This window comes from Oreochromis niloticus, linkage group LG2 (genome assembly GCF_001858045.2).
Source record: "Oreochromis niloticus isolate F11D_XX linkage group LG2, O_niloticus_UMD_NMBU, whole genome shotgun sequence".
Taxonomy (NCBI): domain Eukaryota; kingdom Metazoa; phylum Chordata; class Actinopteri; order Cichliformes; family Cichlidae; genus Oreochromis; species Oreochromis niloticus.
Window position 1 is genome coordinate 18,647,202 of NC_031966.2, and position 24,472 is coordinate 18,671,673.

The following is a 24,472-nucleotide window of genomic DNA, read 5'->3' on the forward strand; positions in this document are numbered from 1 at the left end:
ACAACCTTTCATTTTTGTCTGTAGAAATACAACCCTCATGATGTCAAACAAGAATCAGTGTAATCACTACCCTCTGATTTTTATGTGTTGTCTTATTCCACTGTACCAACTGATGTTAACAGTGTGTGGATTCATTGTGGTTCCTCTTTTCAGTTTTGTCACAAAACTGAGGTACGTTCAAAGGTACACAAGGATACATTTGTTTTGAACTTCTCTGATATTTTTTTTTATTTTTAATTTATTTAAATGAAATAAAACTGTGTATAAAGCTGTTTTGTGCCCCACCTCAATCTCATCCTCTTGGAAATCTTATGTAGACAAACGGTGACTGCACGGCAGGTTTTTGGGCCTTACTCTTCGGGTGCATGTGAAATCGTCACTGGGTGATGTTCATGCCAAAGTTAGTCTGCTTCACCTCAGTGCGACATTGTTTCCCTCTAAGTATAAAATCCTCCTTCGATCTGCTACCTCCATTTGGTTGTGTCTTATCTCAGTGTGAAGCCATTCAAAGCTATGGCCATGCTCAGAGTGTCTTCTTACCGCAAGCTGTTTGAGGACGACAGCTGGAGACGAAACGGAGGGTTGAGCGTGCGGTGTGCGGGGCAATACCGGGCCTCTGTCAGGTCAGTGTGGGTTTTGCTTACCACTTTTAAGATATTAAGGTGTTCAAACATGTCCACCAGTTTGTCTGTGAGGGGTATGGCATTTTAACCTCTGAAATTTTCACCTTATGATTAAAACATAGTGTACTGCTTTACATGTCAAAGGTTTCCCGGTGGATGCTGAAGAACCTTAGTGTTCATAATAACATCTTTATTCATCCCAAAGTTGGGAAATTATTTGTTATAGTCCTTAGGAATGAAGTTAAATACAAAAACAATGTATGACATGTACGTTGAAATTGGCCTCCCATGACTGACTGTGAGGTTGTCAGCAAAGATTGAAGATCTGACAGATTGGTCAGATGTAATAATGTCACTATCAGTCGAGTGCTTTTCCAGAATTCAGGAAAAAATTAAAATTTTATTTCTGCTGCCAGTCTCACACTTGTGGTCATAGCAGCTAACCTAACAGTAGTAAATGATGAAACCCATACATTATATATTTGAGTTGCTGTTCTAAATGTTAGGATATGTATTATTTGTTTTGGGTTATTGTAAAAAAAACAAAAAAACAACCCTACAATAATAGAGAGAAACCCCAACTTTTAACAGGAAGAAACCTCTGGCAGGGCCAGGCTCAGAGAGCTCAGTTATTAGCTGCAACTAGTCTGGGGTGAGGGGAGGAAGGCGAAACAAGAGACACTGTGGAAGAGAACCAGATATTAATAATAACTAATGATTAAATGCAGAGTGGTGTGTAAATGAATAGTGAGTGGAAAAAAGGTGAGTGAAGAACAAATACTACTGCATTATGGGAAGCCTAAGCCTATTGCAGCATAACGAAGGGAGGAACCATATTCATCATATTCATTTTCACCTAAAACTAGTGAAATGTTTTAGCTTCATTGACCTTAATTTGCAAAATAAAAATTTGGTCTAATAACACTAAAATAAAATAAGTTAGAATTTGAACCCTAAATATAGTAAAAACAACAGATATAAGATGACATTTTGACGAGATAAAATGTATATGGGCTAAAATCTGATATCTGGGTATGACTTGAATCTGTCTCCAGGTAATATTAATAAAGCTGTAAGCGGTAATCTCATCAACAATTATAACTGAGGTAGCACTGAGATACCAACAACTGGTAGTGACAAATGTTTTCAGCGCACAGACGCCATCACAGGGTGCAATCTTTATTTGCTGTGACGTCAAACGCAGTCGAGCATTTCAAGTACAAGAGCAGAGACTACATACCTCTGCCAAGACTGAAAATTCCCTTCACACCATGCATGAGCGGAGTCCCTTTATCCAGAATCAAGAGATTGGTTTGTGATATAGAAGTTTGTGTTCCTTATCATCATTTTTTTAAGAGTTGAGTGTTACCCCGTGTTGTTGAAGAAACAGTGAAGAATCCTTCCATGAATTCCTGCATCCAGATCCAGACTGATTCCAAAACATGAGCACCTCGAAGCCTGACCTCTCTTAAATGTAACATGCAAATCAAGAATTATGAGTAAACCTGCTAAGAAATGTACAAACTGAACCAATAACTCCATGATGTCATGTTTACAGTGAAGTATATTCAGTCTGGATAAATGCCTTGTTTGGATGCCCACGAAAAACATCTCATATATAAAGTGAGAGCAATATATGACATGACATAGAACACAGAAAAATGAAATAAACACCAACAAAAGAGAACCAAAAATCACAAAATAAGCAACATTTCAGCCTTATAAATGAAATGAAATGAAAGAAAATGAACAGGGATAAACTTGATGAAGCCTCTTTGTATGTGTTTAATTTATTTCTCTTAAACTTTTAACAATATTGAGTCGAGTCTTTGGTGCTTTGTGCCTTTCCTCAGGGCTGCTGCTGTTGATGAGTGCGACTGTGATAAGTTAGACTTTGCAGCTGCCAGGGCTGAGAACAAAGAAGGTCTGGACCAGTTTGTCCAGGACCGCACCGTCATTGCTGCCCTCAATGACCGCCTGGTCAGGCTGATTGAGCTGGTGAGGACAAACACTGTAACTGCTGCCTTGACAAATGAGCACTTTATTTTCCCCTTTGCTGGTTTCTTCTGTGTATACCTCACTCTATTTCAACCTGCGCCCTTTAGGCTCGTTGTTTTGAGGACGACAATGAGTCTCTTGAATGTCAGATCATTGAGTTGGAGGAGAAGCTGAACAATCGGCAGGCCTCTTCCAGCATCACCTCTACTGTGGCGGTGCCCGACCACAGCCTAGATGCTGTGGTGGAAAGACTGCGCAAGCAGAGGGTAGGTGCTGCTGCGTGTGACTGCTGCATGTCTCTCCGTGCGATGGCATGCCTAAATGAGGTTTTCTCATATCAGTCCACAAGCACGTCTCACGTCATGACATCAGCTGGATCACAGTTTGCACAATTGTGGGCAGGTCTGATTTACAACCTTGTCAAGATCCGTCAGTGTCTGGCTGTTTCTCACCACAGGATGAGATTCTGAATGACACACAGGAGCTGCAGAAAGAGCTCAAGCTCCTGAAGAAAGACTACGAGAAGGCGTCGCAGCGGAGGATCTTCGTGCGGCAGGAACAACAAGATGTGGCTGAGGTAATTGTATTTGGCAAGTATTCTGTTGGTATGCATGGAAATCCCATTGCTGCTTCAGAAAAACGGTCAGGAGGGAACTCTGCTCGACAAATAAAGAATAATTTGTACTTTTTTTTTTAAAGGACTATAAATTTATTTGAAAATTTGGTTATAACAGTAGGTTCAGTTCCAAAAACTTTGGAGAGAGCACAAGCATAGTAAAATTCAGGGTCAAATTAATGGATGGTTGATGATCGAAGGGAGCCAGCTGTGGATTGAGCATCAGACCAAGAGGCCTCCTAGATGAGGAGGAGACCCTGAGGAAGACCCAGGACACACCGGAGAGATTATGTTTCGTAGCTTGATGCATCGGTTGTCCCCCAAGAAGAGCTGGCCTCTGCTTTGACTGCTGCCCCCGTGTCACCGACCACACAAGAGGCAAAAAAAAAAAAAAGGATGGATGGTGATCATAGGCCCAAACACAAACGTCAGGATTCATCACAGGGTCGTGTTATCTAATCTGTCAAGGCTACAATTTCACTTGAAGTAAAATTATTTAATTAGAGCTCAACTCTGAACTGAATCGCAACATTTATTACTGTTGATCAAAACTCATAAAACAGAGGCCAGTGGATACTAAAATTACACACGAACACACACTATTGCATGTTATTAAAAGCGGTTTGCTTTTTCTGCCACTACTAAAATATCAAATATTAGCATTATAACATAAGCTATCTCTAGCTATTCCTAATCACAATTATATCATAGAACTTGGTTACGCAGCAATGGATAAACTGAATTTATCAGTTAAAGCAAACAAAATGCGAATGAGTTCAAAAATTGTGGTTTATTTGATAGCTTTAGCACTTTCAGTGGTTTCAAAATGAAAGGCGAATGAGTCATCAGTGTTACACAGATAATAAACACCGAACATAGAAACTAAAAATAACTTGACATGAAGTTAGAGCTTTGGATTTTACCTGAGATGCCCACATTTTTACCACCAGAATTACTGGATACATTTTCTATAATGTCAGAACATCACCTTTTTAAGACCATGCATAAAAGGTAAAGTCCCAGGTCTTTTCTGCTGTGCTGGTGATGCACAGTTTTTAATTTTGCAAATGTGAAATCTCAAGCAGCAAAGTCTATAATGTGTAAAATTGCCCTATAAATAAGTTTGGTGGCTGTATCACTTAAATATGTTAGTATTAAATCAGTTCCTTAAAACTTGAGTATGAACCGCAGCGTTTTCTCTGTGATCTGACCCGTGTTGCGAGAATCTACTTTGAGCACTAGGTGGCAGGGCTGTCAAGCATCTCCACCTCCCCCTCCATCCAGCTGACACCTGGCACAGCTGCTCCTCTGTAGTGCTGCTCAGTGGGTTTTGATCACCAGCAGTCACACAGTCTGGGCTGGTGGCCCACTGCAACCTGAGCCACCAAACTTTTCTTCCCTCACACATGCCAGAGCCCATCGTTTCCTTTCCAGAACCAGGCCAGATGCGAGGGAGGCTTTCATTTGTGCCTCACAGATGTAACGCAGGCTGTGATATGGTGCCGTAATGTTCCCGCTGGCTCAGTTCTGCAGTTCTGAATTGGAAGCAGCTGCAGGGTGACAAGACTTGGTGGGAAATCGGCAGGGAGGTAGAGGAAGAGCAGAGATGCGGAGGAGAGGAGTGAATACTACACAGATCGGCCCACAACAAGCTGCATCTCTGTCAGCATAACGTAAAAAAGCCACATTTGGTTTGTTTTAGAGCATACCGCTGGCTTTTGTGTGGTTTCTATCCTACTCCATCATCAAGGATTGCACATTTCACCTCCTCATTTAGATTTTCTGTGGCTACAGAAAAACAGAGTGAGTCTGAATGGATGAATTAATTTAGCATATATGGAGTTCAGATTCCTTTAAAGGTAAAAACAAGGTCAGAATTACATTAGGAGACATTCTTTTGGTCAACATTTCAGCTTGTTTTAACCTCATTGGGATAAAAATAAATAAATGGAGAGCACTAATCAATATTTTTATATTAAACATGTCAGCAATAATACATGTGACAAGGCACCACTCATGGTGAAGACTTAAAGCTCCGACTCTTCTGAAGTTCAAACGGGGAACGGGAAGCAAATTTAAGTGATTTTGAATTTTTCCTGGTTGTTGGTGTCAGATGGCCTCATCTGATCTATTAGGAACCATACTTAGGGTTTACAGAGATGGTACAAAAAATATATATCCAATGAGCAGCGTTTCTCTGGGAGAAAATGCCTTGTTGATATCAGAGATCTGAAGGGACTGGCCTAAATGCTTTGGGGTAGCAGGAAATCAGCAGTAACTCAAATACTCAAACACTGGTTAAAAGTAACTCAAACACTGGTTAAAGTCATGGTATACAGAAGAGCATCTCTGGAGCACAACATGTCAAATCTTGAAGCAGATGGGGAACAACAGAAGAAAAGCACACTGGGTATCACTCCTGTCAGCTAAAAACAGGATATAGAGGCTACAATTCACACAGGCTCACCGAAACTGGGCTATATAATGTTGGAAAACTTTCCCTGGTTCTGCTCCAACTTTGGATGGTAGGGTCTGATTTGTTGTAAACCAAATGAAAGTGTGGACCAATCCTGTTGGTTCAGGCTGATGGTGATGGTGTAGGGATTATTTTGAACGTGAGCATCTTTGAAATGCTACATGAGTTTTGTATTCGATAACAAACCATGTCACAAAGCTCAACTCATCTATAACTGGCTTCTTAAACACATTATTGAATCCATTGTACTCAAATGGTCTACATATTCATAGATCTCAATCCAATCCAGTAAAGCTGACAAATTTGCAGCAACTGTGTGATGCTATCATGTTAACAAACATGTGTAAGACACTTAAATTTGACCCAACATGCTTTTCCTTATTGTCTGCTATACTGTTACAGTATTTTCAGTTTGAGAAAGTCGGAGTTAAAACTGCTATATAAACAGAAACGGCTTATTTTGAACAGTGAATCATGCAAAGCTACCCTAGTAGAATCCAAGAATTAAACTATGGATCTGGAAATGGCAACTTGAGTAAAAGAAATCTGTGACTATGTGTTAACACTATGGAGCAGCTACACAAACTACAACAGGTTTTTTCTCCAGCTCAGAGAGTTCAGCAGCAGAAGCCAGTCCAGTCTGTTTAATCTGCTGCAGTACATCACTGTCCCTGCCATCCTCACAGCAGGAATCCACAACTTCACCACCGAACTCTGTCTTCATGTACCTAAATGTAAACACAGGCACAAACAGTAATTGCATTCAACACCAATTAATCCAGTTCTTTAAAAAGAGTAGACGAATTCAGAACCCCTGCCGGCAAATGGATTGGGTGACAAGGCTTTTGTGTCTAGTTAGCCTCCTTCTCATCTTCCTCCTCCTCCTCCTCCCTTTTCCTCTGCATTGCGGTGTGTACTTGCTGTTCAGTGACAGAGTGGCTGGTGCTGATGGTTCTCAAAATTGGTCTTCAGGGTGGAAACAACTTTATGTTTTTTCCACCTGTGGTTTGATTTAGTTAGCAAACTGCAGAGCACTCCTCAGACACCTCCAGAAATTAAGTTCAACTTCTCTGTTAACTTTACTTTCTTTTAACAGGAAGTGGATGCTGTGACAGCAGAGTGTTTGGCTCTGAGGGAGCAAGTGACTATCTACGAGGAGCAGCTGGCCAGCATGGAGACCCTGCACAGGACGGTGAGAGAAAGGGAGTTTGTAGCTGCAGGCTGATGAAACAGGAACAGTTTATAGTCACAGAAATGGCTCAAAATGTAGCACTTAGGTCAGACAGGAGTGTTGGAGGAATGCCCAGATTTGTGTTCACAAACGCAGCTCTCGCGACCTTGGTCACCTTGCTGAAGAGTTGTAACCAGAAACGGCCATGACAACAGAAAAATATGAGGAGAGCATTCAAATCAAGAATCATAAAATGACTTTTTTTTAAGGGCTTTGTGCTAAAGGCAGTCATTACTAGTCTTTTAATGGGAAGGAGGGTGTTTTTGGACTGTTACACTTTTTTTTTTTTTTAAATTTTACCTCAGGGGTTAAAGTGGGATTTGTTTAAGTGGTGGTGGAACTTAAAGATGGGCTGTAGCAGTGCAGCATAGAGAAACCAGTTACTTAGAAATAAGTCATCAAGTGATCAGTTGAATTCAACAAGATATAAGCAGTTATTTCATGAACTGAATTCCTCATTTTCCAACACATAGACATTATAAACCTAGTATAAAAGTTGAATTCAATCAGCATTTAAAATATAAATAAATATAAATGCTGAATAGCCTTTAAATATAACTTGATGTTTGCTACCTTTGATGCAACTTCACATTGTCCAACATGACATCAGTTACTTCACCACAATACTGCAAACTAATCGGCATAGCATGCACTAAACTCTATCAAGCTGTTAGTAGATCCACAGTATCCTCATGCAAAGTTTGAACAACATAAATTTAGTGTTTTGCAAAAATATTTTCCAAAAACATAATTTAGGAACACATAGATCAAATACCTGATCTGAAACTTTAAAATGAGTCAGGGCATTACATATAAGATTTAAATTTTCGTGTAGAGCACCGACTGCCACTTTGCATCTGCACCATGAACAGATCACAGAGATAAGAATAAAACAGGGAGGTGTTGATTGATATGTGAATGTGCCAAAAATTGTCTGTCTTTAAGCTGTTTACTTCTTGACCTATAATTTATCAAAAACATCTCTCTCCTGAATGGTATAAATTCATTTTTGAGGCAGATTGAACATTTCTGTCTCAATGTAAAAGCTGCAGTCAGGGTTTGGCAGAGTAACTTTTATATTTTGTTTATTTATCGAGGTAAAAACTCTCAGTGAGATAAAAACTCGTCAGTAATATGCACCAACCTGCAGATTTAATTTCTCATTGATCGAAGATGCAGGAACACCTTCCTACTGTTCTGGGCATTTTACAGCAAACAAACAGGATTTGATTGAATTGCAGACTTTCAGTTAAAACAAAAATATTGCACAAACTTTTGACGAATTACAACTAATTTAATACACAAATATAAAATCACAAAAAAGCATGTCATTGTCCAAAAACTTAGTCATGTGAAAAAGAGAGTTTTTACTGCAGTCCTGTGAAGAACCGAGTAAACTTTGTGCTTCATGAGCTTTAGCAACAACAACTTAAAGTAATTGTTTTCTGTGTGATTTTATCAGTCTCTCACATCGTTGTGGAGGAATTTTGGCCCAGTCTTCTTTATAACGCTGCTAAGGTTTCACCATAGCATTTCAATCAGGTCTGAGAACAATATCTGAGAATAATATAAAAAATATGCCCATATTTTCATATCTGTATGGTAAATATGAAAGAACAACCAACTCTGGGTTTGTTAAGCATGACTAGTGGAAACAGGACATTGAAGGTGACAAAATCTGCTTTCTGCTGAAGCTCACTTGCTGTGAGAAGAATTCACTGGTTTATAAAGGATTTTGTGCTAGTATCAGATTGTCATTTTATCCTCTAACTCTTGAACATGCCCCACAAAATAAAATGTATTAAGTAGTTTCACTTCGCTCAAACAACCACAGTCCAAAATTTTGAACTACTCCTTTAAAAAAAGCACATGTTTGCAGCCATATTCTGTACACATCCACGCACACCCCCAGCCCTCTGCACCTTCTACAATTTTCTCCACCTCACCAGGAGATGACAGACGCACCCCGGTATCAGATCTAGAGGCTGCAGGCAGAGAGAGAGGGAGGCAGCTGAAGCAGGAGCAGCTCCATCACTCTGTGTTTTTCCTCTGCAAAGCCGGGCCGCCCGGCGTTTAACACACTCCCTCTGGGACACGCTCAATAACTCCCCGTCCGGGAAATGCGGCTGAATATCAAATGAAAACAGAAGTTCCCTTTGTTTTATTAACTGTTGTTATTATCGCCACTTCCAGATACCCCACATTCCCCTGACAAATCGGCAGCCATGTCGTTATGTAGGTGCAGGGAAGAGGAGAAAAATGTTAGTCTGCCACTGCAGCTCTGTAGCAGTTCATTTTCTCTGTAACTGATGTGAGGCTGCAGACATGCATGTCGAGGCCTTTGGTCTCTGTGTGTTTGTAGCAGCGTTGAAGACAGAAAATTTACCTGAGTATACTTCTACTGCACAACACACACAGTGGTACATTTACTTGTTCCTGAGTATTTTTTTTTTTACTGTTGTAGGGGTGACCTATATCACAGACCATCTGAAATACACTAGGCATCTATGGATATAATAAACATACATATGTGTACTAATTAATAATGCAGCTGACACATTTTCATCAATAATGACAAGGCTCAATTTTAGAATGTAACGCAAGAAGTCAGAGCATTGGTGGTTAGGTGTAATTGTAGCAAACATAAGGTCATATTGACCATCTATTCCAAATGCCCACACAAGTAATCACATTACTCCTGTATTTCTAATCATTTTAGACTTGTTACATGTTTCTATATAAAATTGTTTTAAATGTCAGGCACGTTAGGTTTCTGCCTTAGTGTGCACTTCTTGCACGAACACTTTGGTTTTGCAGGGTCTTATAGAATCAAACCACATTAAATCAGTCATACAGGTAAATAAACAATGACAGGGACTTAGTTTTGGACAGAGATAGTAGCTCTCTACAGCTGGGGCTGTTGAGAAGAGCCCCATCAATAAGCTTATAGAGAGATGTAACTGATAAGTTCAGCTTATTTGTGTGCACTTCCATAATAATCCTACTTTCTCACGTGGCCCCGTTGGGAAAATTAATTGCATGCACACCCCTGGTTTAAACACATAAAATATGTAAACTGATGACCTGCAAAATTATAACAACACATTTAAAGCAGCACACCAGTTTTAAAACAGGATTTAGTGAAAAATGTTTATTTTCTAGCAGTAAATTAATCCAACGCAGAAAAATACACTGCAGTACATTGTGCTGTGACTCTCTGATCTTACAGTTGGGATAAAATATACACTTGGGTTCAAACCCAGGACGACTCCAGAATTTTTCCATATTGGTGGTGGGGGTCACTGAAAACATTGGGTGGCACATCAAAAACAGAATTTTCAGTTTTATTATGCTGTTTTCAAACAGGTTACTTGAAAAATATGGCAAAAAAGAGAGGGGGGAAAGAATTACATGTCTAGTTGATTTCCTGTTATTAAAGTTGATATCACTGAAAGTACATATGAGAACCAAGTAAGAGTTTGAAATCCATGATCATCTTTTTTAACTTGACTTTTAACTGATTGGTTGGGACTTCCAGTCAAGCATACTTTAATGATTCGTCCTCTCCTGTGCTCACATTTATTAAAATTATTACCAACATAGGACAGTCTTGCCAGGTGGGTCAGCAAATTTTGGGGGGTGGCCAGTGCCCCCTCTGGCCCCCTCTTTGTGGCGCCACTGTTCAAACCTCTGGAAGCTTCAGTTCACATGTTCTCCACACACTTATTTAGATTTTCTTTGAGATCTGATTTCTCCCGCCACTGGAACAACATGTTATGTTATTACTTATTACCAGGGCACTCCTGCAAATGAGATTCTTAATATCAAAGCGTTTATGGAAGCTTGTTGCCACCACTGTTGTTTTGTTTTGTTTTTTTCAGAAGTTTGAGTTAGCTGAAATTTTCTTTGCTTAAAAAAAAGTTTTAAAAAATATGTATTTGTACACAATGTTCATTAATATTGCTTTCACTAAGAACAAACAGATCTAAGTGTAATGTTGCAGTAGTCTAAATTTCATACAACTGCACCACCCAAAATGACCTGTCATACCTCAAAATCATTGTGAAGTTAGATGAGGCTGCTTCTTTGTCCTTTGCATGATCAATATAAAACTTGTGCTTGTTCATGTTTCATCTTAGATATCCTAGAAGCTCAGACCACCTCTCAGTCAAAGGACAAAAGTTGAGACAGAATTGATTTGGACACGTATGAAGAAGAGATATTGGATATGCTGGCAGAAGGATCTGCAAAATATAGCTGCCAGACAAAGAAAGAGAAAAGTCATAGATGATGATTGTGGATGTATTAGGAAATATTAGGAGCTGCATTATACAGAAGTAAAGTTTTTAAAACTGACATTAAGAACAGTGTAATAAATGAATTTGTGTTGTTACATCTCATTCTTGTGTATTTGTATGTGTTTCGTCTATGAGCAGACAGTGGAGGATATGCTGGAGCCCAACGAAGGGATCACCCGGGCAGCAGTGATTAAATTTGGCAGCCCTGACATTGCTCCGGCTTTGGATGTAAAAAAGTACTACTGCCAACTGGCCGAGACACTCCAGGTACAACACAGAGTACATGACACACAAAACCCACAGAGAACCACACCAATACCATACACCGGACGATCCGAGGGGCTGCACTAAGGCCCAGTTATTAACTGTGAATCATGTAAAACTGCTCTAGTAGAGCCCCAAAATGAAAACATGGAGTCAGAAATGAACATAATGGTGGTTTACAGGGAAAAAACATGTATTCAATACATTACTGAGGCATATAATACAAACAAACAAGAAAATAATGTATGTACACCACTGTTAGCAGCTGCTAATTCTCCAGCTGTTAAAAAACCTAGTGAGAAATATAACAAGGTGGGTCTCATTAGATGTTGAGGATAAGAAAAAAAAAAAGCATGTGAAAATATGATAAATAAGCATTCATGGCTTCACAGGCTGGATTAGTGACAGACATCAGTTGTGGCCTTACAGTGGCTCGCAAACTGTGGGTCATACAGTCACTACATGCTGGAGCTGTACTACAAAAGGAAGTTTTGTTGAATGAACATAATCTTTGTGGTGAAAATTAACTAAAAACATAATAAATGAGTTTGTTAATGCTATCGTGTTGACCGTGTTTCACAAAAGTTAAACCTTGTTCCTTTAAATCTTGTCGGGTAAGTGGGAACAAGCCCTTTTCTTTGCTTCATATCTGGGATATGCCACAAACGCTTTGCAGAGCCACCGGGTGAACACACATGGAAACACACATCACAGCTGCTTGAGCGTTTTATGATCTCAGAAAACTAAACAGTTGTCAAACTTTTTTTTTTTTTTTTTTTTTTTTTTTTTTGGCCATGCATCCTAAACAGGGCACAAAATGCTTCCAACAGAAATTTATCTTGTGTGGTTTTAATTTCACTTGATGATATGCTCTCTAGCTCACCAGCCAACCTGTGCTGAGTGATTTCGTGACAGGATAAAGTAATGTGTCACAATCTAACTGTGTGTATTGGCCGGATGATACCATGGGACGGAGTAATGTGAACAATAAGGTTGTGTTACTTGGTTGTTTTTTAACAATTCTAAGTACCTTCTGCGGTTTATATATTGGTGCAGGTCTTTCACTTCCTGTGGGTTATTTTATTATTCTTGAACTGCCTCTATTTAAATAAGAGATCTGAGTACTTTCACTTCTGACACTCTCTCCAGTGACCAGTTCCTCATCCTCTTCACGATTAACCCCAATATTCTCACCGCACCACCCTCCCTCTGTCCCTCTCAGCTTTCACAAATCACACAACGAAGCTCTCACTTGTTTTCTTTACCTCTTAACACAACATCGGGGAAGAACTTGGAAATCAGAGGTGCTGTTCTGGACCCGAACAGAATGCCTTTGTCCAACTGTGTGTGTGCGTGTGCGTGTGTGTGTGTGAGTGTCTTGCAGCACCGAGGTCCTGCATTGGGGTCAGACTGTAGCTCCGGTGGGTCTGACCCTCTCTGAGTTGAAGATGTCTGGCTGGTTCAGAGGTCAGGGCTGCAATCAGACTGCAGGCCGCCTTCCCAGGCTCCTTAGCTGCACTGAAGTGCACGCTGGTGTGTGTGTGCATTTAATTTTGAGACATGACTAAGGGATATCTGCCTGTCTACGTGTGTTTCTTGTTCTTTAAAACGCCATCTATTTACTCTCTCCCTCCCACTCAGGCTCTTGCCTCGCCAGCTGGACACCGTCCTGTCTGTGCCTGGCCTCGATTACGAGACGCAATTGTCTCGATGCTAAAATGATTGCTATTGGTTGTGAGCAGTAATGGTGATTGCTGGCGGACTCCTACACACCTGTGCGCCCTCATGATTTGGCTAATCATGAAACCGGTGTACGCAAGGAGAGCTAGTATGAGAGACTCTGATTGCTCCCCCTGCCAAAGTGCACTTAATTACTCAAAAGAGAGCAACTAAAAGATCTCAGCAGCACTGACTTCTCATCTTGTGTCTCTTCAGTATGAGTGCGGTGCAGCCTCCTCTGCTGTGGTCCGCAGTGGTGACGGAAAGGAAGTGGAAGTGGCAGGAACTGGAGGGTCAACGGTCAAAGACTTGACAAAGATAAAGGATGTCGGTGAGATAAAGATGCTGGTGAGTGTTCTCCCGCTGCCCTTTCTTTAAAGGGTTAGTTGAGCCAAATTACAAAAAGCACATACGCTTAGCATAGTTTGTTTGGAGTAAACTTGAGCTTTACATCAGGACAGGGCGTTTGGGTTGCATTTGCCAAGCTTTTGAGTTCTTCCAAACCTCTTGCACGAAAAGGAAGCTAGTTGATCCAAAAAAAAAAAAAATTACCCATTTTATGTACGCCTACAGCAACTTATATCTGGAACAAACAGTCATAATTACAGCCAAAAGATCATTTGCAGTTTATAGTGTAATAGAGCATAACATTATGTGATTGTTATGTTTCATATCTTTGTTTTGGCCACATATATTTGGAAACCAGACTATGATTAACATTCCTTATGAATGAGTTATATATTAAATGACGCAGTGAATTGTTCTTCAACATATGCTTTTGTTTGCCACTAAGACATGGCCTGAAACAACTCATGTTAGGGAAACCATCCAGCATCATACAGTAAGTTCTACAAGTAAGTGTAACAAGAATCATCCCCCTGCTTCTTTTCATAAGGAAAGAAGTGTGAGGCGAGCAGATATGACATGTTAAATATTTTCCCGGCTGAAATCATACCAGACACAACACACGCCAATGGCAAACGGGGTCAATTTTATTCTTTTTATGCATATACCGTTGATCTGCTTTCATATCAAAAACATGTGAAACAGTAAGTACCAAGTTCAACATTTGCAAATCACCTTTAGCAACGTGGACTAAAAGTAACTGTTTTTTAAGTGACTATATCAGTGTCATTGTCATTGCTGTGGAGGTACTTTGCTTGGTTTATTGAGATTTGCATGAATTAGTTTATGTACAGCTTTTTTTAGGTCCCACCACAGTATTTTAATTGGGTTGAAGTTTGAAGTTTAACTGTGTAGCTCTGTTGTAGATTTGCTGGTGTGATTTGGATCATTGTCCTGTTGCATGACCTAGTTTCAGCCAAGCTTGAGCTGTAGGAAAGTTGTCCTCACATCTGAGTCTATGATACTTACTCTGCTATACAGAGGGCATCATGGTCGATTCGATGACTGCAAGGTGCCCAGGTCCCGTGGATGAAGAACAAACCCAAATGATCACCTCTCAGAGTGACATCTGATAGGCCGTGTTTGGTTTTAGGCGAAATATGGAACTGTGGGTTATCCTCAGAGATTATCTGTCCAAAGGACATTTTTTTCAGTAGATTTGTGGTTTGCTTAGACAAATCTTTGCAAATCTAAACTGCACTGCCATGTTGTTTTAGAGTGAACGGGCTGTCTTTTTGAAGTTTCTTTGAGCATTTCACAGTCTGACTTTGAGGTGAATTTGCTGGGAACATTCCAGGATTGTGTTAACACAACTTTTGTCTCCAGACCAGGAAACTGCCCAAACCTTTGCTTTATAGAGGTGGTCACATTTGGTGACGATCAGTAAATTAAATAATAAATGATTAGCAGCACCTGGCTACTACTTACTCTCTTGATATGGAAGCACTAAAGGTGTACTGAACAGTACTGTGAAGGAGTCCTGTAAAAACTTTTCTTTTTTTCTGCATGATGCTACGAGAGTGATAAAATCTTCTCATGTAACTCTTGGCATGAAAATAATAATTTTTTTTTTTTTTTTTTAAATGCTTTGAGCTCCACAATCAACACTCACTTGACTTCTGCCTCCACACCTGTGAGAAATATAAAATCAAAGCGGTCTGCAGGGCTGCTGATTGCAACACCCGATTGAGAGAATATTTTTTTGAGGTGAAAAGAGCTTTACACATCATTTAAGTCCTTTAGTTACTGCCTGCTGATAGTGATCTTCCCATAATACATTTTCAACCTCTTTACTGAAAAAGGAAAGGGGTTTAACATCTATCAGCTGGCTCTGTGTCGGTCATCAGCTCCTAAATCAGATGTAATGGTGAAAATGAATGGTTTCCCACAGCAGGCAAAGGGAGTTGAGAGCGGCTGAGTGACAGCAGAGCAACAGTGTGGGAGATCCTGCTGACCAGAGTGTTTACTCTGCGGACATTTTCAGCAGGAGATGTGAAGAGCTCGACTGCAGCTCAGACAGGATTTATTGCTCTCTGTGTCCTCAGTTATATTAAGTACAGTCTTTCAGAGCGCCTGCAGTGTCATATGCGTCTTTAAACTTCTCACGCACACACTGAGTGGAAAGGAAATAAACCTTAATTTGTCATCCTGCTAGCAAAAATAAAATGCCAAGGGAGCAAAGAGGCTTTGAAGGAAACAGACAACAAAGTGAGATGTGAATGAAAAGACAAACCAGGAAATGGTGACTCAGGTAAAAACACCTCTTATAGTCCACCTTGGTCTTATTAGCATCCATCAGTGGTCTGACCACAGCTGGCACCCAACCACATCTGTAGCAAACACGGTGGTTTGGTTCTCATTAGTGTGGCTCTACCTTTCAGCTCTTTAAATAAACATCGAGCCTCTGTAACCTCAGCACAAGTCTCCTAACATCATCTACTTTTCTTTAATATTCAGCCTCACTTTTGCTCTGTCCAGGCTGACGGATGGACAGCACGGCCTGATCTGCTCTGTTTCCTCTTCGTCTGTGATGGATGCCTAGGGTCTGGTTTCTCACTGAGAGACAACATGGCCAAACAAACAGATTGCAGTGAAATCAGGCCTGACACACAAATGTATATAATAGAACAGACTCTGATGGGTTTATCCGCCACCGCTCGCGTATACATACAAGGCCAGACTCCACTTATCATGCCAAGGAGAGTAAGTGAGTCACACAGTTTGGGAAGTCTCCATCAGCCTGTGAGTAGTAATCGGGTCGTCTTCTGGTCACATGATCTGGCTGAAAGACAAGCAGGACTGCCTGGATCCCCATCTGGCTGTGACAGCTAATTGTTGAACTTCAGTGATTGCTGTAATTACTCACGGCGGGGGAAGGGATGCTCCTCAGTTAGTTTGTGGTGAAAGTAAAGTAACCTGTTCTGTCTGTGTTTGCTAGGTTAATTTGCATACTTCAGTTGTAGTTAGAGCTCAGTTTTAATCCATGTTTTCAGTTAGTAATGATGAAAAAGTGCCACTGGGACTGATGGGAGTAGCTTTAAATCGGAGGTATGTAGTTGTTAACTAAAATACAACATTTTGCCCGGTTAATGTCAAGTCAGGAGGCTAAGGAAGTAATTATAATTCCTCCTGAGGGGGGTCATAATTGTGTGAACCAAATTTCATGGCAGTCTATCCAATAACTCCTCAGATATTTCCTCTTAAAAACTTCAACTTTGTAGTGGCGCTAGAAGAATTGTCAGGGGAGCACCAAATTCAGCAAAGTCGCCATCTGGAATCAATGAATGTCTGTTCAATATTTCATGACAATCTAATATACACTGATCGGCCACTACATATAGTATTGTGTAGGTTCGACTCATAGCACCAAAGCAGCTCTGATTGGTCAGGGCATAAACACAGGTCCAGATTTCGATCTGGGGAGTTTGGAGGCCATGGAAAGGTCCCTGGCTCGGTGTCATTTTTTGGGGGTTCAATAGACTGTAATGTCCCACTAAGGGAGGTTGCTGCCATCAGGGGGTGATATGGGATACATGGGTTGTGTGTGTAAAGGTTGGTGGCAATTTTTAGGTGGATGTGAGGTGTCAAAATAACATCCACAGGACATTTTCCAGGAGAAGATCGCATTGTTGAGAGAAAAAATTGTACTATTCACATCATCTGTCAGTGGTTTTAATGTTTTAATGTTTCCTAAAGTCATTAGCAAGGACCCTCCCAACCCTGAATAAAATAAAAACATTTTTCTGTAATGAAACAACAAGCCAGGTCAGATGCTATGATTTGGAGAATGCTTTACTTGCCAGTGGCTCCTTGGCCTGGCGGGTCTCTCTCATATCATCCCACTGATGTATAACATTCAACTTGTTATGGTGTTGGCTGCCATGTTTATAACTATCGATTTATTTTTAAATATCTAGCAGCAGTGGAGAAACATTAGCATTCATCTGAGTCCTATTTCTGGCCATCTGACAACTACAAACTGACAACTAACATCTGCTCTGGTTTTTGGCCTCATTTGTTGATAATTTTTCTGAAGTTCAGAAGTGAGACCACAGCCGAAACAATCCCCTTCCATTTGTATCTCTATAAATGCTTAAATGCTCCACATGTCTATTTCTTCACATTTCCATGTCTCCATGTTTTTCTCAGTTTGTAACTCTGCTTCAAATCAGTCTTCATTTAATGTGAAATGCAGTTTAGGGCTGATAAGAAGGCTGCCGTTTACCAAAGGTTGAAGCTCTTTGTTGTCTTACTGAAGTGCTCCTCAGCCGCTGTTCTTGAACTGAACATGAACATGAGGGCTCTAAAATGTTGTGGTATGGGATTATTACATTATTGGTAACAAAAGAATTCAATATACAAGTAATTTTGCAGATATATGTTCAATGAATAACTCCTTTTCTTTATTCCTGAAGATTTCAGAGCTACAAAAGGAGCTTGCTGAGCTCGAGAAGCATAACGAGGAGTTGGAGGACGAGGTTGAAATGAAGAAGGCTGCATACATGGATGAGATTGCTGATCTAGAGGTATAACAGGGGAATGATTAATGCAGCTTAAACCTATATTCTGTCATTCAACTTCATCCTCTGCTGCTCTGTCTGGGTGTGTGTGTTATTAGGCGACTATAGATGAAATGAAGTGTCAGAAGGCCAATTTCCAAGAACAGATGAAGGAGCAGTGTGAAGACTATAAGTTCCTGCTCACTCAGAAGATGGCCAGAGACATGGAGATTGCTGCTTACAGGTCAGATGGTTGATGTTTTTAATTATACTTAATAACAGACAACTTTGGCTTCAAAATGCAAGGAAAATTAGACAATCTAATCAGTTTTGCATTGTAATAATAGAAGATAGAACTTAAAAACTAGAAATTAAAAGTTTTGGTTGTGCCTTGGTTTCACTTTTCATAGCTGGAAGACATGTGACAAAAACAGTTTCAGTTCTTGAAACCATTTAAGAAAATTTGCCCCATCCTGATAACTGTACATGAGATGAATTGTCATGTAACTGACCTGTGCTAGGTGTATTAAGGCTTGGGGAGGGTATGCATGCCATTTCATCTTTCCCTGACCTCAGGGTCAGGCCATGCAATGCTCATCTAACAGCTAAAACTTGGCTAAAACTGAGTCATGCAACAGGACAGTGATCCCATGACTGAAATGGCTAAAAAAAAAATCAATAAAACACCTTAACAGACCTGTGCATACATGAATGCCTGCAAATCTCAGTGAACTGAAACAATGAGTTAAAGAAGAGAAACGAGACATTCAGAGAATGATAACATGGTTCTACGTGCTGTTGAATTAGGAGGTGTACTTTGCTTTTCACAGGACTGCATAGACACCTGTAGAAACTTTATTTTTCACATGACTGTAAGTCAGGTTACAGTAGCAGCCTCAGAAGGGTATTCCAGATGTTCCTTTCCTCAGCAGCGTATTCCAGTTCTCCAGTATCCCAAGGCTCTCCCAGTCTAGACAAGATATACAATCTCTCCAGAGATTTCTGGATCTGCTGTAGGGTGTGATCAGAGCTCCAGGCTCCCTCTGGATGTCTGAGCTCCTTACTGTATCTCTGTAATCCCATTTAATATTACAGTGAATTATAGATGCAGTCTAGGCATCCATTACTAGTATGAAGTGATAATGCTCAGATTTACTCTCTTGTTTCAATACTCAAGGTTTTACAAACCAATGACGATATTTATGTTGGATACAGTCTATAATGGAGTCGTATATAAATGGTTACAATTTTGTATCCCTATAAAGCAACTTGTTACATTGTATATTCGATAGTTATTATTGGACTCTAATGTAATAATAAAACTGATAAAATGGTTCAAATGGTTATGGTTAAATCTAATAATTTAATAGTTTATTAATTGTAATGCATTGCGGTTGATAATTAATTAATTCATAATTGATTTTAAGCATTTCCAATAATAACAAGGTCAGTAATTCTGCTTTGTTTTTGCGATCATGTATTTCAGATATTGACTTTATAGCAGTACTTTAATTTAACCTTAAAAGTTAAAGCACTATGATGGACTGTAATGTACAAGTGCTTATCCACGCCTCTTTTGCACATTTAAAATGAAGAGCTTGCATGAATATAAACCTCTGTGCCTTCACGACCCTCATTTCAGGGCTGCAGGTTGTTATTTTTAAGGGAGACCAATAAAATTTTAACACACACACTATGCCACACACACGAGAAGACTTTGGGATGACTTGGTTTAATTGTTAGTGAGACTGTCAGTCAAGAGGACAGCCGTGTTTGCTGGAGAAATATTCCAAGAAAAACACTGCATCATTTGATTTCACTGATTAGTTTGTCATCCCCTGTTAAAGGTGCTGAAGTCATAAAGTCAGCTGCCGTAATATCTGATTGCAGTTAATATCTACAGACTCTGAGGCATACAGTGGATTCTCATCTCTGTGGTAGAGGCTAAAATGAAAACAGATGTCTACCTCAATGCTCAAAAAGGTGCCACATAATATTTAAACATGTCAGGAGAAATGAGCTGTTCGGGGCAAAGCACATAATGGCCTTGAGACGATTTTATTAAACTGAAATGAGCTCAAAGCTCTGTTTACATTTGGAATTCTTCAAAGATGAGAAAATCACCAATATCCCAAAATCTTTACATGTTCGCCCTCTTTTTATAAAAGTTCTACTGTGAATAATGCAAGATCTGGTGTATAAACCCAGTATTGTCCAAGCACCTCATACAGTGCCACCTGGATATCCGCGATGTCCATTATAAGATATTCCTGAACACAAAAGGCTGACATCACAGGCCAACTGGGGTCACAGGAAATGTGCTGTGGTTTCCTGTGCGCGACCTTGAAGACGTTTCATGTCATCCCCTCTGTTCATTGAGGTTGTTTAACCATCTGCCATCCTGGTATGTGGAGTGACGCACTTCAGCCATCCCTTCCCGCTGCCACAGGCTTCCTCCTGGTCCTTCCATCACCCATCCAACTGCATCTGACCCCAGGGGGCCCCCAATGCAGGCCTGAGCTCAGACCCTCAAAATACCTCATTAGAATGGGCAAAGAGGACCTCACACTGACAGCACTATGTGCTGGGCCTCTGCCAGCTCTTCTCCATGCCAGCCTGTTAATGTCAGCTCACCCCCCACCCACTCCGTACACACATTTATAAATTCGCCACAGTTTTAATTCCCTCTCATTACCCAGCAGACTGTCCCAAAGACACACGGGCGATGCCAACTTCTTTCCTTCCTTTCTTTATTTACTAGATGTTTTGTCATCCGTGATTAAAGCCATGAATAAGAAATGAAAATGGGGATTGTTTATTCTCTCTGTGCCGTGGCAGACTGTCTGCACAAAAGACCCTAATGACCCCGGGCTGCCGTTACTGGGTGGCTTATCGCCTGTGAAAGCACCTCAGAGCAGTTTGGGCAGATGCTCCCTACTTTTGCTCACTGCTAATGTGATCCATATTACACTGTAATTCTCTCTACTGTTCTTTGTGGTCTGCTCCTGCTGCTCCATGACACAGCAACAAGTAGCTCATCTAAGGACAAGATCCTTTATTCACTTCACTATAAGTTAGGTTTAGTTTTTATATTACCGATATATCAAATGACTCCCCTCTTCTCCTATTGAGCTTATTATTTTTATTTTCTATCCAAACCTAACATATTCAAAATTTTGTTTCAGTTTCTCTGCTCTCATCACCTGTGTTGCAGTTATGTAGAAAAAGCATAGAGAAAGTGCTTGTGTGAATGGGTCATGTTGTATAAAGGGCTTTAAATGCCTATGTAGAATAGAAAAGTGCTATAGAGAACTGGTCCATTTACCATTTACATTCATGGCCACGACTGTCATTGCATATTGGGCTTTTAATGAACTGTTGTTTCTATGAACTGTTGCTTTGCCTGGGTGGAATGATGGTACAAAATATGTCTTCAATGACTAAAATGGAATTTGAATGTATTTTGGATTTTTTCAAAATTATACATACAGGCTTAAATATATGCATACACACTCACTAATATTTGGTTAAATGTCCCTTAGCAAATTGCACCTTAAACAGATTTTTGTAGCCATCAGCAAGCTTCTTGGCAGAATTGATAGGGTTCATTGAAATTGGTTGGTGTCTTGGCACAGGCTTGACTTTCAAGCATAGTCCACAAATTTTTCTTTAGGGTTGAGGCTGAGGCTTTGGGCAGGCCATAGCAGAGACTTAATATTAGCCTGTTCTGTCCGCTCTAAAACACATTTTTATGTGTAAATGGGATCATTTTCCAGCTGTGTCAACCGTCTGACTGTTAATTTGGATTGAAGTTGAAAACAGCCCCAGAGCATAATGCTACCACCACCATGCCTGACAGTTGGTACAGCGTTCTTAGATTTGAAAGCCTCGCCTTTACTTAAACAAACATACATCTTGTCATTGTAGCCAAATTTGCCTTGCCTAAACATAAAATCTTTCTTCAGCAAGATTTTGTTTTGTTTTTATGGGAAGCTGCTAATTTCAGTCAAGCTTGAAGATGCTGATTTTGGAGCAGAGGCTTCAATCTGGTTTGGTACCCTCTCAATTCATGATGATATAAAACTCACATCACTGTAGACACTAATGCAGTTTCCAGTTCACGACAGGCTTGAGCTTTAGTGGTTCTTAGGCTGTTTTTAATCATCCTAACCAATTTCCTCTCATCTGACTCAGTCTTCCTGTCTTCCGCCTATCTGACCTACCACATTGACTTCACCCTTTTTGTGTATACAGTCAATGCAGTCGATATTATCCTCGGAGATGAAAAACAAGTGAAAAAGTGTTCAACTTAAATCCACATTAAATCCATTCAAGTGGAGAAAACCATGACTTCAAATGCTGATGGTACTCTATATGCTAGTTGTGGAACTGGCAGCTTTATTAGATGATAATATGTTATGTTACATAACAATAACATAAAATGATGGGCAAAAGTCCTGGGTCACCACAGCAGCTGCTCAGCCATGGAAACACATAACACAAAGTTCCCGGTGCACAGTTTGTGTGCTGATGTCAATGAAGGAGGATGTTTGGAGCTCTACAGTTACTGAGTCAGCAGAGCAGTGAAGGCTTTTGTGCATCATGCCCCTCAGCACTTGACGATCTGCTTCTGTTTTTTTGTCAGCTACTTTGGTCTGAGTGTCTGCGTTTCCTAAAGTCTTCCGTTTTGCAATCACTTACAGTCGATCATGAAATATCTAAAATGAACAAATTTCACAAGTGACTTGTTGCAAAAGGAACTTCCTGTTTAGCCAGCTCATTTGAACTGCTTGCTCTTTCACAAATGTTTGTACATGCTGCCTGCATGGCTAGGTGCTTGATTTTAAACAAGAAGTACCTTAGCTTATTTGTGTAAACTCTTTTTAGGCTTTTATTGAAGTTAAGCATGATATTAAATGAGTGATGAGCTGTTTACTTGACTTGTCCAAACTAATCAAGTAACTGAGAAAATAATGTTCTATTCTGGATCTGCCAACATATGACTAATTAATGAATGTCATTCCTGCTTCTGTGAGTTATAACCTGTGTGTTGTGTTTTTATGTGCTTCTGTTGTTCAGGGGTCTAGTGGAGGAAGAGGAGGAGAGACTGTGCAGCCTGTGACTTAAGCCTGAGTAGTCAGATCGGCTGTCCTGAGTGTGGTTGTGCTCCCCAACACAGACAAAAGGCAAACGCGTAAAAACAGACCCCAATTCTGCACTTCGATGAAGCTTAACGCAACGATTCGGCAATTTGAGCAGACGTAAACTTAGTATGACAGATTAATGCCGTCTGGAGGCCTACAGTAAGCCGGGCCATTGATTACAGGTCTCTGGCAGATGACCCTGATACTCCAAGAAAGATGGAGCTGTCTAAAACCGGTGGGAGGATGGGGGCTGTGGGATGAGTGTGTATCCGTGCAGTGTCTGGAAGGGATATTTCGTTAAGTGGGGTTTTATCTTTACCAGCTCTCTGATATGACTCATAAATGCTTTGTCCCCTCTTTGTCGAACAAGACTGACACGCAATCACAGATAAACACACACACACACACGCACACACCCTCAACGGTGCGGCTCCGCGGAGTCATTCCCGCTCTGATATCACCTCGTCCATCACTCAGCCTCTGTCTGGCTCTTAACCTGCGACCCCGTCACTGGTAACAAACATATTGACGGCTCTCTCTTCGGTAACTAAAAGCGTCTCGCCTTCCCTTTGCTTTTTCAGCCATACATTTGTGTTGGTTTTGACGGTCGAGAGTCCAGCGTGCTGTGTTTGCTTTTCAAATGGTTCATGAAGTTGTTTTTCTGCAGCTCTTTCAAAATGAGCACCTGGATCTTTCCACAAGAAAAACTCTGTGTGATTAATCATCGCTTCTTTCAAAAGCAGTGTCCCAATTTGCTGTCGTTTCGGAAATAAGCATTCGGTAATACATTCCCCAGTAATCTTTTCCTTATTTTCTACACAATGTTAAAGCCGTCTGCGATAAATCATTTTTGGTTGCTGCCTCTGCACAAGCATCAAAATGTACTTTAGATTTAAATTGAATAAAACTAGTTGCTTGAGAGATCAACCCACGCTGTGTGATTTCTTTTGTTAAAACTCCTGGTTCATGAGAACCCCTTGTGAATCCTCAGGCTTAAGACTTTCTCCCATACTGTAGAGCATAGTGATTTATGTTCAGTGAACCTTCTTCCAATCATCTTCATGCTTAACGTGAGATTTGCACATTCCCAGCAATTAGCGATCTCAAAGGCTTGTTAGCTCTGGCACAAAGATGAAAAATGCTGCTAATAACTGATCAGATAAGATTAGCCACACTCCATGAACTTGAGCTCAGTGACT

At 40.4% G+C, this 24,472-nt stretch overlaps 1 protein-coding gene across 1 annotated transcript; it reads left to right on the forward strand.

The window, feature by feature from the left end:
• Nucleotides 1–307: 307 nt before the first annotated feature.
• Nucleotides 308–24,200, forward strand: vimr2 (vimentin-related 2). Its single transcript, XM_005467414.3, has 11 exons — nucleotides 308–400; nucleotides 495–623; nucleotides 2,477–2,621; nucleotides 2,729–2,887; nucleotides 3,079–3,198; nucleotides 6,810–6,905; nucleotides 11,381–11,509; nucleotides 13,442–13,573; nucleotides 18,046–18,156; nucleotides 18,249–18,373; nucleotides 23,209–24,200. Exons 1-11 carry the CDS (start codon nucleotides 387–389, stop codon nucleotides 23,249–23,251), a joined length of 1,203 nt encoding a protein of 400 aa, XP_005467471.1. The 5' UTR covers nucleotides 308–386; the 3' UTR covers nucleotides 23,252–24,200.
• The last annotated feature ends 272 nt before the right edge of the window (nucleotides 24,201–24,472 follow it).

Bases quoted from the DNA above. Each gene is read 5' to 3' on its own strand.
- vimr2 (XM_005467414.3), top strand. The intron at 6,906-11,380 runs GTGAGAGAAAGG...GTCTATGAGCAG, and splicing joins TGGAGACCCTGCACAGGACG to ACAGTGGAGGATATGCTGGA. The intron at 11,510-13,441 runs GTACAACACAGA...GTGTCTCTTCAG, and splicing joins AACTGGCCGAGACACTCCAG to TATGAGTGCGGTGCAGCCTC.